This window comes from Pipra filicauda, unplaced genomic scaffold (assembly GCF_003945595.2).
Source record: "Pipra filicauda isolate LSUMZ 115617 unplaced genomic scaffold, ASM394559v2 scaffold154_size2910363_pilon, whole genome shotgun sequence".
Taxonomy (NCBI): domain Eukaryota; kingdom Metazoa; phylum Chordata; class Aves; order Passeriformes; family Pipridae; genus Pipra; species Pipra filicauda.
In genome coordinates this window covers 2,120,566-2,138,635 of record NW_024104040.1, presented here as the reverse complement: position 1 = coordinate 2,138,635, position 18,070 = coordinate 2,120,566, and the positions used below count along the sequence as shown (strand labels likewise).

Genomic DNA, 18,070 nt, shown 5'->3' with positions numbered 1-18,070 from the left:
ACTAGTTAAAAAGACTAGATAATGAAGAATACTTTCAGTCTAAAATCAGAAGAGACCTATGGATAAATCTCATAAAAAGTAAGATTTTTTTAAGACCTAAAGAAACCAAACAATATTTTCTTGTTTAAATATTCAGTATCTTTATGTTTTCTAATAGGTTATTTAATTTATTTTCTATGAGATATAAATATGTCTACTTATATTTAAATATAAATTTATATTAGTGAATATAAGTAAAGGAATATTCCCAAGTTTTAATTCCTGTAGAAGCCTTTCACTGAAATTTTTTTAAAAAATGTATTATTTTAATAAAAATTCTATTAAAGCTTTAAACTATTGGTGACTTGGATTTATTTTAATTTTTTAAAGACTAATACTGCTTCTTGCAATGCAATGGATTTGGTGTAATTGTAGTTAGACGTAAGTTTGCTTGTTTTTTAAAGTCTTGTTCTAACTAGGAGTAGTAAGGCTAATAACTACAATAGTTGACCAATTTCAAGATCAAAGAGTTCTCTTCTGAAAAGCAAGCTTTTTGTTCAGGAAGCATATCAGAAAGTAAGGTTTGTCATGGGAACAGAATTTTTGACTCATAAATATTAGAGACACTAGCAATCAGTACAAGTTGAAGAACAGATTTGAATTTGAATTTATGAGATCTATCAAATATCGTTTTAAGCAGTATTGTAAATGGTTATTTTCATTGCCCTTAGTGATGATTTGCTCTATTTCTTTGTCCTAATTCTCAGCAGAATATTCTTTGATGTCTTTTTCAGAATCTGTTAAGAAGGTGACTGTGAATCTTTAGCAAAAGCAGCCTGGACCAGGTTGCCTAAAGAACACAGAGCTGCCTCCTTACTCTGGCATCACTGTTCCAGAAGTCTTAGTTGTCTTCTTATGTGTACTATTTCCAGCTGAGTTTCTGACAAGGTGGTGCAGGAGTGATACTAGTTACTGAAAACACATGAACATTTGATTTAACAAACTGAAAACTGGATCAAACTTTAGGGCTGAGATAGGTGTGAAAGCAATGTCTGTAAGATTGGGCCTTTTCTTTCTTATTTATTTCCTTACTTAATATTGATATAGGTGAGGCATGCTGGTGGACCATACATCCTGCTTCCAAGCAACGATCAGAAGGAGAAAAAGTGCGTGTTGGAGATGATCTTATTTTAGTCAGTGTCTCTTCAGAAAGATATTTGGTAAGTTATGTAACAATACCTGTACGGTTCTTCTATAGAAAAAAAAACCAGTTACAGAAAGTGTTGTAATAAAGTGTGGTTTACATTTCCATCTCCCAAAAGTAAAACTTAAGGTGTTTAAACTGTTCTTTTTATACTATTTTGCAACACAGGACACTGAAGGTCTGGAAAGTGCGACTTCAGTGTATGGCTAACCTAATTTGTGTCCATTTCAGTAATGGAATAGAAGTTGAAAAATTTACTAATCATGAAAATAAGGAAACACTGAAAAAAAAAAAAATCTGTCCAAATTGCATAATTGAGATGTTTAGAATCCCTTTGAGTGTTCTGAGGTTAACAATGCTGTTACATATAAAGCTTGTTACCATAATTTTATTAGGATTATGTACAGTTTAATATGTAGAGCTACTGACACATCATAATTAAATATAATTAAAATACTTAATATTGAATATAGTTGAAATATTTTAAAAATTTCTGTGGTAGCTGGTTCTTATCACTGGTTTAAATAACTTTCTTCATCTAAGCATCTCCCATTCTTTCTGTGATGAAACTCTTCCACACTTTAACATGAATTTCTTTTGGAATTCTTGGTGTTGCAAACACCTGAACTATTCTTTATGGTAAAGGAAGTTCAAAATAAGAAGAAAACAATTCTGCTGGAGGCTTTTGAAAAATCAGCCGTAGTGATTTGGCGAAACAACCTAAAAGTAGAATCTCTAAACAAGAGCTGTTTTGAGTTTATCAAAAACTTTTTCAGATCTGGGAGGGCTACAAAGATGGTGAAGGGTCGAGAGGTGAAACCCTATGAGGAGTGGCTGATGAACAGCCCTATGAACAGTCACTTGGACTGTTCAGCCTGGAGAAGAGGAGACTGAGGGGAGACCTCACTGCAGTCTACAACTTCCTCGTGAGGGGAAGAGGAGGGGCAGGCACTGATCTCTTCTCTGTGGTGACCAGTGACAGGACCCAAGGGAATGGCCTGAAGTTGTGTCAGGGCAGGTTTAAGTTAAATATTGGAAAAGATTCTTCAACCAAGGATTATTTGGCACTGGAACAGGCTCCCCAGGGAAGTGGCGAAAACACCAAGGCTAACAGACTCAAGGAGCACTTGGACAATGCCCTCAGGCATATGGGGCTGTCCTGTGCAGGGCCAAGAGTTGGACTTCACAATCCTTGTGAGTCCCTTCCAACTCAGGATATTCCATGATATCTGCATATAACATTGTTTTATTCACTATTATTAACTTTTTTTTTTTTTACTATGAGACATTATTTTTTATTTTTTTTACAGTATTTAGAAAAAAGAGAATAGCTTAATAAGACTTTAATTATACAATTGAAAATGTTCTTCCATTTTTGGAAACACATAGGAAAATGAGAATATAATTATTAGAATATAATTGTAACTTCTACTTAGAAGCTCAGTAACTCATTAAATGAGTTATTTTTTGTAATTACGTATTCTGTCAACTTTCTCATCATCTTTGCATTTTAAAATTATTTTAAATAACTACTTTTAGGAGAATTGCAATTAGACTCAGTGGAAAAACAACTTGTTGTGGACTAAATTAATGAGAAATCTGATTAATGAAAAGGTTTTACTTAAAGACATTGGGTTTCATTGCATTATTGAATTGGGTTGCTGAAGTTGAATTTTGCTCCAAATAGTATCTCTCTGTAGGCATATGCCTGAACTTATACTTCCTGCCCTCTAATTAGTAAATCACCTTAGCTTTTTATATTATTTAGGTTTGTGCATCAACTGTTGATTCTCAAGACTGTCACATGTAGTTTGATGCAGCAAGATGAGTGATGCTGTCTGCAGAGACTGAGTTTTGTCAACACGTGGTGTTAATGTGTATACTTCATCTTCCATGCAAAATATCAGTATACTACAAAGAAATTATATTTTCAGTGTAGAGAGAAATGACGCTGAATTATAGTCGTAACATGATTTAGAGCTAGGCTTTCATGAGTATTTATTAAGCCTATTTCAGTTATAAGGCTCTGGTTTGACAGTAAGAGGAAGCAAGGTTTCAGCAAATTAATTTTGCTCTTACATGCACTCACACATTTTTATAAACAGATGTTTTTCAAGACTAAATTAAGAGCTGATAAACTATGTACCTTCCTAATCATAAAAATATTTGGTTTTTTTCCCCTACCTATTCAGTAATTATATTACTGTCAATAAAGCAATGAAACTTTTATGAAAATTCAAATAATTGATAAAAACTGTATTAGCCAGTTACAAATGAGTGAATATTTTTCATGAAAGCTGCTTCTTATTGTCTTAATCCATTAGACCATTTAGAAAAATAACTTCAATAGACATTAAATTTGAAAGTAATACATATATTATAAGTATACATCTAATAATGCATATATTATAAATTGTAAATTTTTTTCATGTCGAATGCAGTGTCATGTTATAGCTGCTGTTTTCTACAACTCTTAAAGAATGCAGCAACTTACACCTTTTACAATAGTTAGGACTGTGGAGAGCTGAAGTTATTTTTGTGAAGCTGCTTAAAGTGATACCAAACAAACTCTATTTAATCTAGCTGAGGAATGCTTTTTCTAAGGATGTGGAGTTCCTCAGATGGATCCCTTACCAGAGAATGATGTTCATCAGGATACTGAGGGATAGGCTTCTGTATATTGTGTACTCTATGGTTAAAACCTTAGGGAAAAGTAAGTTTTCTATCAAATGTTCTGAGTAAATATGCTGTTAGGAATAGGGCTGGAATGTCACCTTTTCATATTGCAATATTGCTCTATGTTTTCAAACAACTCACTAATTCTTTCTGAATGAAGACAAATAGGTTAACCACCCTGGGGCTAAGATGTGCATGTAAAAATAACAGATGAGTAGAGTTCATTCACAGGGCATGGCTTTTTCAAAATGCAGTCAGCTCTTAGCTGAATTTATGTAATGTAAGAGGAGAGCAGAACTATGTCATATTCATTAGTTAGTCTTCCAGTTTTCTGACTGTAGCTTAATTAATTTAACACTGAGATCATAAATTCACAAAGTCAGTGTAGTCAGTAGATTAGTGTTTATACCTTATTTGGTTGGCTACCCCTATTAAGAAAATATCAGGACTTTGCTATAGTTCTGCTTCCCCACTTTCCACAAAAAAAACATATTTTGGGACAATTGGCTCTATTTTTTTCCCCAAAGAGTGATCTTTTTACTTGCAGTGAACAAGAGCTAAACTTACAGGAAGATCAGTGTTAAAATCATAAGCTAAAGGTCCAGAGATGTGGACTTTTTACTGTTTGTTGACTCACAACAATATCCCAGGACAAGTCATTCATTTGTTCTGACTCTAATTATCTACCTATACAATGGAATTTTGGATCCTTATTTTCCTGTGTAGAATTTCTGAGGAAAAGCACTTACGTAAGTGCTTGTGGCATTATATAACGTGTGAGCTGCATTATTGCCAGATACTTCAGAGAGGAAACTTGGCTCTGCTGAACCCTGTTAGCAAAAAGATGTTCTGCTATAAATATTGCCACCATTTAAGTTCAAGCTAGAGTTGCTGTATTTCCTTTCTTCAGGCAATGCAGCCTGATAAAGAGCAGATGTAATATTTCCAGCAAGTTTCTCCAACTTGTATGTAATAGTATCTACCTTTGCACTGAGGTTTGCCCATGCCTATTACTAATTATATATCCTGATTTCTTTCAATATTGCCAATTTTTGATAATTTAGAAGTTCAGTTAATTCTAATTTCTTTCAAATTTGTGAAGCCTCTGAATAATTTAGTCATTTTAAACATAATTCAAGAAAAAAACCTTAAACATGAAGTTGAAATACAAAATGCATAAGTGAAGATAAACTGAAAATTTTTATCCATGAGACCAGTGTTATTCTGACTAAGTAGTCAGGGAGGAGGGAAAAAAACCCCAACTTTGAATCTGCAGTGCACAAATTTCAGTATAATGCAATAGTTTCTGCACTGTGGTATATATGTAGTTTCTGAGTTGCTGTCTCAGTGACTGCAGTGCTGATCTGCAGCTGCATTATGCGGATCTGTGAACAAATCTTGATATTTATTTGACTGAAGTGACCTTTTTCTTAAATATTTTTTGACTACTGGAAACTAATATGAAACTAATCAGAAGCTTTCCTTTGAAGTGTAAGCTTTTCCTTGAAGATTTTTATCATGGTTAACTAATGGCAGAGTTCCCTTTCAAAAATAATTTCATCCAAATTAGATCACACTGTTTTAAAAGTGGAGCTGATATCTGTCATTACTCCTGAACAGGAGGACAGGTTCCTCAGTATTGCAGAGGCATTGCCTCTGCATCTTCCTGCATCAAATACATTGTTTGTTTTCAGCTCTTAGTTTTATTTGTCTTATTTATTATCATATGCTTGGAACAGCTTCTAAATGTCTGTATCATTTGTTGGTGAAATACTACCAGGGAACACAGCAATGTGTGACTTTTCTTTTAAATGTAAAAAAAAATTATTCTTCTCTTTCAGTTTTTTGTAAAAGTATGAAACTCAGTATTGAACTTTGCTTTCTTATGGGTAAATTCACAATTCCATAACTTCTTATAGTTCAAAAATTATAAAAAAGATTTTTTTAAAAAAAATAGTTTTAATTTGCATAAACAAACCTGAAATTAGTGGAACCAAGGTAGTGTTGAGCTGCTCTGTTACACTGATCATAATGCAGTTCCCATGGAGTCTTTATACACATAGAAATGTTACTGTGGAGGCTGGTAGAACTTCCCAATAATTAAGGTTGTCAAGCAACTCTGCCTTATAGAGTCCTGCTTCCAAGTACTTATAGTCAAGTGCTTGCAATGTGAAAAATCACTTACTAGAAATAGTAGCATCTATTTCTGTTTTTTTCCCCTTGCTTGGTCTTTTTTTATCAGTCTGAGATAATATTTTTTAGTTCCTCCAGAAGGGTTCAGATGTTACTGAGCTCAAACACAGGGAAGAAAAAAAAATCATATCTTTAGGAAAATTGAGCTAATTTTCTTGTGTACTTCTTGGTAACATAAAAGAAATAAAAAGAGAAAGGAATAAAAAGGCAAAAAACCTCTTGTTGCTTAAGCTTAATAAAGAAACATTCTTCTGAAATAATGGAGATTGGTCATGCCCAGGGAAGATTGTTTAAATTTTCTTTTAGTAGCTAAAAGTCTGATGACTGTTTTACATAAGCTAGATCTCTTGTTCCTCCTGTGTGTTAATGAACTGTTTAAACTCCCTCTACAGTGAATAATTAAATACACCCCAACCCTGGTGGGAGTAGATACTCCTTGAAATGGGTTGCTCAAGGCAGGGATGAAGTCAGGCACTGTATTGACAGCTGAGAACTCAGTGTTGTGTGTGCTGCTGGTGATCTGCTGTCATTTAAGATATGTGGAGGAAGAAGCTATGACAAAGTAGAAGGAACAAAAGGCAGGTGATATATCAGTGACAGGAGTGGGACTGAAGCGGGAAGGAGGGAAACTGAGTGGGACTTGATGACTGGCTGAAAGGATTGTCAGCTGAAGACAGGCAGGCAGTAAGGTACTAACAAATTGTCTGGGACAAGAAGATGGTGATGAGCGGTAGGCACCTGCTTGCTGAGGTTCAAAATTTAGGGCAGAAAATTTGTGTGGTTTTGGCAGGGAGAATTGATAAAAAAACCAGTGGAGTGGGACTGGGAATGAAGGATGACAAGAGAGATCTGTAGAGAAGTGGGCTATCTGGGAAGAACCAAACTGCTGGACAAAGATCCAGAGAGAGGAATGTCTTGGGCCAAGAAATGAGAAAAGAATTGACAGTCGGGAGTTATGGTGAGTTTCTGGAAAGAATTTTAATACTGGTTGATGTGGGAAGAGGTTGAGCAAGAAAAATAACCTAAAGACCCTGCTTAGGCTTTGGAGGTCTCAGGAGAACCTTCTGAAGCAGGAGAAAGTCCTAATTCTGAGTGATAAGGTAGACTTGCAATTGGGTCAGGAAGCTGGTTTGGCTATGCGAGAGATACAGAATCATAGAATGGCTTGGATTGGAAGGGAACTTAAAGATATTCTAGTTTCAGTTCCACTACAGTGGGCAGGGACACTTTCCACTAGGCCAGATTGCTCATAGCCCCATCTGACCTGGCCTTGAACGCTTCCAGAGATGGGGGGCAACCTGTTCCAGTGCCTCACCACCTCACAGTAAAGAATTTCTTGTGAGAAAGGGGTAAAGATTTGGTAAGGAAAAGAACGGTAGAGGCCTGGAGCAATGTGGTGAGATAACTACTATGAACAACTATTCAAGAAACCCATTGTATTAAGGTGCAGCAATCACATGTGGTATGCTGACAGCCAATTTCTGTTGAGATTTTTGCGTTTGTTTAAGCGGCAGATGTTTAAAAAATTGCTTTCAAGTTACCCACATGAACCACAGGTCACTGTCACTGTGGGAATTTTTTACCTTTTTTTTTAAAAAATATAGGAAAATTACATATAAGTGATACCACAAAAATTATTTTCTTAAATTTTGAAAAATCACAGGCATTAGAAAATACAAAAATTATGGCACTGGTGTATTTTTATGAAATCTCTTAAGTATACAGTCACACTGGCTTTTTATGGAATGTTATTTCAGTGATAATAAAAGTTAGATGGATGTATCAGGGCTGAGTAGCAGAGAAGATGTGGAATGAAGCAACTTTGAAGATGAAATTTTGAGCTGGGAATTGCATTTGAAAGATGGATGGTATTATGCTTAGTTAATTATTTTCCTGGAGAATTAGATTCTGTATCAGACTGCTGTGGAATTTGCTGAGTAGATCTTCTTGTATACTAGGCTTGCTTTGCAGAGGTCACTACTCATCCCTTACTGGGAATATTCCTTGCTGGAGTCGTGTTTCTCATGTCTCCTCCTTCTGCTAGAGGTTAAAGTCTCAGAGTTTCTCAGTCTTGATACCTGCAACTGAGATGAATGTAAGATTTGCCTTGAATATTAAACTACATATAATGCAGTCTACAGTGGAAATTAAAAAGGTCCCTGTCACCTTAACTTGAGCATCTTAGATTAATGAAAATTTCTTCATGTAATATGTACGTCCATGCCCCATTGGAAAATGGACTATAATGCTACTTCTTTGGGGTTTTGAGAAAGTTAATTCATTAATATTTGTTGTATTTTGTGAAATAAAAACAAGAGAAAAGACTGTAAGAAAATTAATAATTCGCTTTTCAAAGCTTTGAGGAATTGACTATATTGAATAAAGCATGAGACTGCAGACTGAAGACTGAGGGGAAAACAAAGCACTGAGCAGCTGTTGACAAAGCAAACTCCTTTATTCTGGATGTACAATGAGGCAGTACATGGGGAAAAAATTGTACAGGATCATGCCATTGAAGACTGTAATATGATGTGTTCACCAGAAGCCATTCTTTTTCCATAGGGTTCTTTGTTTGATGTTTCCTAACTTTCGATGCTTGCTTCTGTAAAATTAATATTTTGTTAATGGAAGCTCTTGTGATTAATTGTACAAAATGATAATCATTTGGAAGCATAGTAGTCTATGTGCTTCAGGCTTTTTTTGGTTACAGTGCAGAAGGAAAGCTACTATGAAGAGGGGGAATGCAAACTCCCCCCCATCTACGCCCTGTGGGTTTCTTATGCTTTCCTGCCATATATCTCCAATTACCCATATTCAGCGATGTGGTAGCTAAGTAGATGGTTTTCGATGACTGAGTTGTAATGGTAATTTCTGAGTGTCTGTGGGTTTTACCTTCTACTCTCTCTTTGCTGATGGGACATTTATGCTGAGTGGAGGGGTGAGAATTGATTTTATATATATTGCTGGCAATCCTCTTTCTTTATCAATGAAAAAGTTCTCCTTGCTTTTGAATTTGCTGGCTAACTGTTTAAACTAGTTCAGAGAAATGCAAAGAAACCAGGACTTTGTAGTACTTCAAACCCATTGGAAATTTCTTTTTTTAATGCAAAATATTTTTCCCTCCCTAATTAAAAAAAAAGGAAAAAAACCAGAAAAAGAGTGTAGTTTGTTTTGTTTAGTTTAGTATTTTAGTTTTCTTTATAGATACAATTACATTATTTTTGACTTATTTCTAAAGATAGAAATATATCTGCTGTGAACATCTTCCAGACTGACCAAGGAAAACTAGAGAAGCATATGAATCTCTCCCTCCCCCACCACACACACTTCGATATATGCGTTCTCAGTTGTGTACCTGTTGTGGGTATTACTCTGCTCTCCATTGCTGGCAAAATCCTGGCAAGAATATTCTTGAACAGACTAATACCCGCTATAGCAGAAGGAATTCTACCTGAAAGTCAGTGCGGTTTCAGAGCTAACAGGAGTACCACAGACATGGTATTTGTTCTCAGACAACTGCAAGAGAAGTGTAGGGAACAGAACAAAGGTCTCTATGTAACCTTTGTTGACCTCACCAAGGCTTTCGATACTGTGAGCAGAAAAGGTCTATGGCAGATTTTGGAATGTTTAGTTTGTCCCCTCAAGTTCCTTATAATGATCATCTCACTCCACGAGGATCAGCACGGCCAGGTCAGATATGGCAATGCACTTTCTGAGCCCTTTCTAATAAAGAATGGTGTGAAACAAGGCTGCGTTCTCGCTCCTACCCTATTCACAGTCTTTTTCAGCATGATGCTCCAAAGGGCCACTGCAGACCTCAATGATCAGGACGGTATCTACATTCAATACCGTACTGGTGGAAACCTTTTCAGCCTACGGGAACTGAAGGCCCACACCAAGACCTTAAATCATCTTGTCCGGGAGCTGCTTTATGCTGATGACGCCGCCCTTGTTGCCCACACAGAAGCAGCTCTGCAGCGTTTAACATCCTGCTTTGCAGATGCTGCTGAACTCTTTGGGCTGGAAGTCAGCTTAAAGAAGACAGAAGTTCTCTATCAACCTGCACCTCAGGAAGTCTTCCATCATCCCCACATCACCATTGGCCAATCAGAGCTCAAATCAGTCCAGCAGTTTAATTACCTAGGTAGCCTCATCTCCTCGGATGTTAAGATTGATGGGGAGATAGACAACAGGTTAGCAAAGGCATATAATGCCTTTGGAAAACTCCATAAAAGAGTATGGTGTAATAAACACTTGAAGAAAAGCACCAAGATCAGTATTTACAAAACTGTAGTGCTGTCTACTCTCTTATTGGTTCCGAATCATGGGTCATCTACCACCACCAACTGGGTCTCCTAGAACGCTTCCATCAACGCTGCCTCCATACAGTCCTAAACATCCACTAGATTATGTGACCAATACATCTGTTCTAGAACAAGCAGCAGTCAGAAGTATTGAGGCCATGTTGCTGAGGACACAGCTGCGTTGGGCAGGACATGTCTCCAGGATGAAGGACCACCGCCTCCCTAAGATTGTACTTTATGGTGAACTTGCCACCGGCTGCCACATGAGAGGAGCCCTGAAGAGGGGATACAAGGACTCCCTGAAACAACATCTCAGCCTTGGCCATATTGATCAACATAACTGATCTACTCTAGCCTCCAATCAGGAGGTCTGGAGCCACACCATCTATAACGCTGCTGATGCCTTTGAGAAAGCACGCAGAATCACCCTTGAGGAGAAAAGGCAATGCAGAAAGAATTGTGTCTTGCAGAATATACCACCTAAGGAATCTTTCTACTGTACCTTTTGCAGTCGGACATGTCTATCTCGTATTGGCTTCATTAACCACCAGCGTGCTTGTAACAAATGTGGATAGAGCCTTTCCCAAGTCTTCGTTTGCGAAGCCTAGCCACGATAACCTGTTGTGGGAATGGTGTCTGTTCAAGACTTGGAACATCTCAGAGGTTCTTGGGTCATTGAGGATAGGTGCCTAAATGGCTTGAAACTGCTTTTTTTGTTCTGATCATTGTAGTTATTTCAAGTCAGTTAGCGAGAAAGGGGAAATAGCAAGGGCAGTCAGAGTCTCTGTGTACAGGAAAGAAAATAGCCTCCATCTATCTCTACACCTGCTGGTACTGACAGATCTGAAGGAGTATGGTTGATGATGCTGTTGTGTGCAGTACTTAAGCATCCTGGGAATTTCCTGTTTTGTACATGTTTCTCAAAATCTAACAAACAGTAGAAGAAGAAAATAGTCTGTCTTTATTTTTTTCTTATGCTATTCTCGCTTTTTGGAATGGCCTCAGATTGAAGGCAGAGTCATCAAACTGCAAATGGAAATACATATTGATAGATAAACTGTCAGTATTGACACACCTTAGCCAAGAGGAAGCCTGAAGCAAAAGTTTTCCTTTCTTTACATTTTTCTCTTTGTGCACATGCATTTTTCGGAGAACAGAATTTTTCATGCAGACTGTGAAATTTAAAATATATCATCTAATTATTCAGAGCTATTGTAAATTCAGCTATGCTGCTGCAATCACTGCTGGAGGGTTCTTGTGGAAATTACCATCTGATTTCTGAGCTCTTCAGTGAGCTTGTGTTCTTCTTGAAGACCTAGGGACTGAGTTGTGATTATGTTACTTTTCTGCAGAGCAGTGCAGAGCAGAGTTTAAAATATGCCGTTAAGTTAAGTTGGGAAACCTGTAGTATCCTCAGAGATTTGAGTCTGGGAGTTTATCCTTAAGAATTTGCATGTAGACTGTAGTGTTAACCCTTATTCATAAAATAACATTATTTAATTCTGAAAAGAGGTTAAGTGCTGGTTTAGGGGATTATCGGTCTATTAGTAGAAAAGGCAAACCTAGCTTTTTGTTTGAGCCTAGGCACCAGTGCAGAAAAAAATAATATTTGGTTTAGACACCCTGCCTGTAGTGGGAAAGACCCATATCAATACTGGAATAGACAGCAAGATTCCTAAACCCAACATATTTCTACTCTGCATATGTTGTTACTGCATACCCAAAAGATGCACTATGTGTATGGTCCTCACCAATGATGGTAACGTGCTGCTTTTGCCACATACTCTGATATGCCAGCCAGCAAAGATCTGTGTAGTACATAGGGAGACATCATCAGTGTGTCATGTCCACATCCTGGACATTGCATTCTGGAATTTGTTTCATTTGGATAGCTTTATTGTGGTGAATGTACAAGGCCAAGCAGTCTGTAACCAGGAAGTTACAGACAAAGAGTGGATTGCTTTGAAACAATGTTGAGATTGTTAAAGTATAGCACTGAAAAGTTAGGTTATGCCAGGATAAATAACTGCCATCACTTAACTTCTGGGATTTTTTTGATACATGTTGTATAATTGAATCCTTGATATTCATTGACAGGCTATTTTATCTACATGGTTAAAGCTCCCTTTTATTGCTTTCTGTGAATGGTTCCCAGGGATGTACACCATAGTTTATGGAATTGTAAATGGCAGGATACCTGCTGTCAATTGTAAATTTAAGAAAACCACAAGGAACCCAGGGAAGTGAAGGGAAGAAGGGAATTGCAGAGGTATACCTCTGCTGTTGTGGTCATGAATGACAAGTTTTCCTCAAAAAGTATATTCCTGCTTTGCTCTAATGGTTGAATTCCTCATTGTCACTAACTGGATTGATGTAGTGATCTCAGAGGAAACCTAACAAAATTAAGGCCCACAGGGCAAAAACGGGACTGGAGCTGTACTGCAAGTCTAATCTCCCATCCTGTTCTGCCATTCAGTATTTTATATAACTGCAGTAAGGGCAAAACAAGAAGCGAAAACTTGGTTTGTTCATTAATGTTCTCTATTACATATACTGAGTAACACTGGTACAGTGTAAACATGACTTTTGTGAGATGACTTATTTGTATGCCATTAACTCTTATGGGAACCTTCTAAATGAACTGATGTGCTTTTTCTTGTACTGCTGTACAGCTAGAATATGTGCATGTAGGAAGATAGAAGAACTCTTCAAATGTCATTGGGAATCTACCTTCTTCTGACCTCCATTGAGATTTTTGTCTTTTTTTATCATTAATTATTTTATCCAGAAGTTGTTAATTTTGGTCACGACACATGAAAACAGGGACTATATACTACTCTATAAACAGTTACTGTCCAGTAGTTTAAAATAGAGTTCTGATAGAAGTATCTAAATGTTACTGCACTTGAAAAATTATTACCTAATAAGGATAAACAGTATACTTCAAAAGAGGTGCTTATTCACAGAACACTTGTTTCCATAATCTTATGTAATGTTATATTGTTTGGCATTGACAGTGTATCAAAGGAAATGACTGTGAGTGTGGGACAAAGGATTTTGTATGGATGCAATAAAATATGCTTTGAGATAAGAATTTCTGAGACAATAATGTTACTGAACTAGCTGGAAAAACACACACACACACAAGGAATTCTGAGAAGAAAAAGCACCTGTGGCACTTATTGTAAAGACCTGCAACATTGGCAGAAGATAGGGAGTAATGGAGCAAAGGAAAGTCATCTATTGAATGCTTTGGTAGGAAGCGAGTCTTTCAGGGAAAGATCATTTCAGATTTGCCTAGATCCTGAAAACTTTGTACAAGAATATATTTTGTGAACTCTCTTAAGTACCTTACAAAGTCAGCAGTTTGCTTACTTAATTTCTTTGGTCTGATGGCAGTTTTAGGAAACCAGTGGCCTACAAGAAATATTCAAGTGGTGAGTTACACTTGAAATACAGGTTAATGTCATATCCCAATATTCAAACTTTGTGGAAAACCCCATTATGTATAGAAGGAAGAACACAAGTATAAGAACCCTGCAACATTTAACAATAATCTCTTCAGTGTGTGCTGTGGTCTAAGACACCAAGCAACTGACTGTTCTGTACTGTTCTTGTATGTTTTTTTTGAAGCAAATATGCCATTACTGTTCCAGCTTTATTTCTAGTGTCTCTTGAAGGGTACCCAGGTCTAACTTTGTGTTTACTTACACTGTCAATGGGAAAAATTTATGTATGAAAGAAAGAAGAGTGTTTGATACTATTATTGTATACTGTAATGAGATTTTTTAATTAACCCCAATCAAAAGCCTCTGTCTTTCCTGGTTTTAGCATCTCTCTTATGGCAATGGTAGCTTACACGTTGATGCAGCCTTCCAGCAGACACTCTGGAGTGTAGCACCGATCAGTTCAGGAAGTGAAGTTGCCCAAGGTAAGATTGACTCAACTTTAATTATTGAAAGACTCATGGTAAATGAAATACTTTAAAAATCAAATTATTATGCCAAGTGAGGGAGTGGGTTTCTCTTATGTAAACATTCAAAATAATAAATAAATATACTAATGTTCTGAAAATAGAGGGAAGGTTATACTGAAAGTTACAGTGATAATTTTCTACATATTTTTACTGAATACTGAACAGCTAATTCAAATCTCATTTTGATAAAGGTATGATAATATTCTTCACATTTTTTTTAAATGGCTTTTGGTCCTGGTTTAAAATATTATTTAACATTATTCTGATGTATGCAGTCATAGTTACATGTTCCTGAGACTGTGTAAAAAATGGGTGAGAGGCTTGGAAGCAGGATGTGAAATCCTAAGAGTAAAGATGGGGAATGGTTTTGTGGGTAGCTATGGTTGGGAAGAAAAACAAAATGAGGGGAAAGACAGAAAGAGAACAGCTTTCAAGAATTATTTATTTTATTAAGGAATTAGGAAGGAGTTTTTTTAATGAATTTTTTGACATTGAAATGACAAGGAATTTGTGCCGTGCTGACTCCACAGAGAAGGAGAAAACAACTGTCTTTTTCTGAGAAGTCTGTCACAGTGTAAAGCCTAATGATTTCTAGTTTTCTACAGACTGATTGTTTTGAGTGGGTGTTGTAATAGAACCTTAAGAAGGCTAAAGCTGCAGGTCCTTTCTTTGCTTATATCTTGGGATTTTATGATACTATTTTATAAAAGGCAATACACTGAAATTTCACATCAGTTATTTTTATCTGGCATATTTTAAAATTCAGTTGTGGAATGTTCTTGCACCTTTTGTCATTCAGATTTTAGGGACAGCACTGCCAAAATCTCCTTTCTATATACTCATTTTGGTTTTGCATATGAGAATCACTTTGCACATTCATATTCTCTGACATGGTTTCTAGTACAAACCATTACTAAAGAATGCTAGCACATTTCTTGACAGTGTCCAAAACTTTATGGAGAAAACCTTTCCGTTGAGGAGAAGAGAAAACCTTTTCCTGTTGCTCCTTCCTATAAACTCCATTCTCCTCATCCTCCCACTTCTGCCAGCACTGATGTGTCATTCTTGTTAATAACCCCAGTATGGTTTATGAGCTGAGACCCAGATCTGTGCTGTGCCACATCTTTGCCTGGTGAACCTCACTAGCGAGACCTGCCTGTCTCTTAGAGAAAAAAAAATCCTCAATGATATGGTGTCATGTTGTGTACTTATATCCCCAGGAAATAATGTGAAAATGATGTAATATGATTTTTGTAACTGTGCATTTCTCTGTCTATTTGCTTTTTCTTTGTTGCTATGCCTTTATGTTTTCACTTTCCTCAAGTATAGTCATTATCTTTGTTAAGCAGTATGTTTTCTAGAGAAGATCAGCTGGCTAGTGTCAGAAAGGATTAGAGCAAAGGCCTTATTCTAGCAAAGCTGGCAAACGTTCCTGTAATCAAAGTAGTCCTGTTGTGAAGGGAGAGTAAATTTGACACTTAATGTGTAAGGCCTTACTCTCTATGCCTCAGAAAAACAGTAGCCGAACTGCAGAAAATTACCTCAAAATGAAGGAAGAAGAAAAAAACCTTATTTTTGTTAATATCTGTCAAATACTTCGTCATATTCATAAATAAAATACTGATATATAGGAATAACTATGCTACAATACCCTCTCTTAATCAAAACTTCCCATTAAAAACAGATTAAAAAGTTAAATGAAATTACTTTGAAGTGAAAATAATGGATAATTAGTTTGTAAAATGAACTGGGATATTTGAAGTAGTTAAAGAATATAATTTCTTTTTGCATGCATATCTGTAAAACTGGCTTATGCAGGAGTCAATTTATTGTTGAAATCAAAACATAGCTTTAGAGTCAGATCAAGTAGTTCTGCTAATTCTGTACTGTGAATTTAATGGAGGCCTTTTTAAAAACAAAACAAAACCTAAAAAGCTACTCAGGGCAGAACATCTCCAAAATTATATTGACACAGGTCCATGTACAAATTAATGTATGAAACTACTGTCCTCCTCTGTGTCAAAATCAAGAATGCATTACTTGACATTGTTTCAAAATTTTATTCCAGTAAGTTTTTTTAAAAATCCTTTTGCTATAACAGTAAACCCAAGGAATTATGTTACCATATCCCACTCAAATGCAGAATTTTATATTAACCAGTTTTAGTGAGAAGGGAATGTGAGTTTAGGAAACATGTGTTTACATTTATCTTGTCCGACTGCAAAAATACTGTTGATTTGTGCTTAAAATCTACTAAGTCTTAGTATTAGATTATAAAACAATATTTGTACGATAACACAAAATTATCTTTCTTTTTAATGTCATATCCTGATGCAAAAAGACCAATGAAAAAGCTTCTATTTTATTAACATCTTTACTGGTTAGAATTATGGCCTTATTTTCAGCTTCTGGTTGCCATGTCCTGGAACTTCAAATATTGTGATGCTATGTGTATACTCTGTGCCTTAATTTGTGAACACACATGTACACTGTAAAGCCAAGTGTTTGGCTCTGAACTTGCATGTGCAGTGGAGGTATTGGCAGTATAGGAGTTTCCTTTTGGAGTCCAAATAAATCATGACTGTTGGTTGTGAATCTCTGTCAAGCAGAGCTTAGAGATTGTCCCAAAAGTTTTTCTCACAGAAAACTCCAAATACTCCAAAAAACGGTTTTAAAAGTAATGAACTAACTAAATCAATCTTTGTTATGTTAATATATAAACTGGAATCCTTAAATCAAAAGCAAAGTGAGTAGGTAACATGGAAGTTTCCCACTTTATGTTTTCATCTGAGGGAGGAGTAGTTGCTTCCTTGTTTCCATTGGCTCAGTCTTTTTCTGAGTTGCGGAAACTCTGTAGGGTCCCATCTCTGGCTCCTCTTTATCCTGATCCACCCTTTGCTACTTGCTGAGTTGGAGCTTTTCTCACTTGAAAATGTTCAACTGGCTCCTCAGGGTATGAGATATCTTCCTCTTCTTCTGATTCTCTTTTTCAAGTAACATAAAATGCCAACAGAAAAAATGAAATAAATAAATTGTATTTATTACAGTTCGAACTATAGTTTCATGTGGTGCTATGTTTATACAAATGCCCTTGATTTTCTCCCTTTATTCAAGGATACCTGATAGGAGGGGATGTTCTGAGGTTATTGCATGGTCACATGGATGAATGTTTGACAGTCCCTTCGGGTGAACACGGAGAAGAACAAAGAAGGTAGGTTTCCAGCTTATAAGAGAATAATAATAACAAATGTTGCTGAATCAGTATTAGGTGTCACTGATATCCAGATGTTTGGAGGATGTTGTGATGAGATATATTACTCATAAGAATGAATATTGTTGAGACAAACTTTAGACATGAACCTTTTGTATTTTCAGTATTGTTCATGTCTCGTTTCGCTCACCAGATGTATTAGCAATAGTGATTTTTGATCATCTGTTGTCATCTTTACTGATTTAAAAGCCCTGTGAATGAAATGTGTTGGTTTTTTACTGCTGGATTTTTTCTATAGTCACAAAAAATTCCTCAGGACAGGGCATGTATGATTACTTCCCAGTCCTTCAAGGCTGCTGTTCTGAGTATTGATCTTAGGTCTAGCTGTCACGGCAGTCTAGAACTTAATTTGTGGTTATTTTCTTAACTCGAGAAATCCTAGAAAGGAAGTAGAGGAATGAGGACAACTCAGTATGAGTCTCTCTCTGTTAACTAAAAAATCCAAATAGTGAGAAGACTGACACCGT

The 18,070-nt window shown here is 36.3% G+C and overlaps 1 protein-coding gene across 1 annotated transcript in view; it reads left to right on the top strand.

The window, feature by feature from the left end:
- Positions 1-18,070, top strand: part of RYR2 (ryanodine receptor 2) — a 390,151-nt gene that overhangs the window by 163,433 nt on the left and 208,648 nt on the right. Inside the window, exons 6-8 of the mRNA XM_039379059.1 lie at positions 1,087-1,199; positions 14,188-14,287; positions 17,447-17,543. Coding sequence (XP_039234993.1) covers positions 1,087-1,199; positions 14,188-14,287; positions 17,447-17,543 — 310 coding nt within the window. The remainder of the gene's footprint in view (positions 1-1,086; positions 1,200-14,187; positions 14,288-17,446; positions 17,544-18,070) is intronic.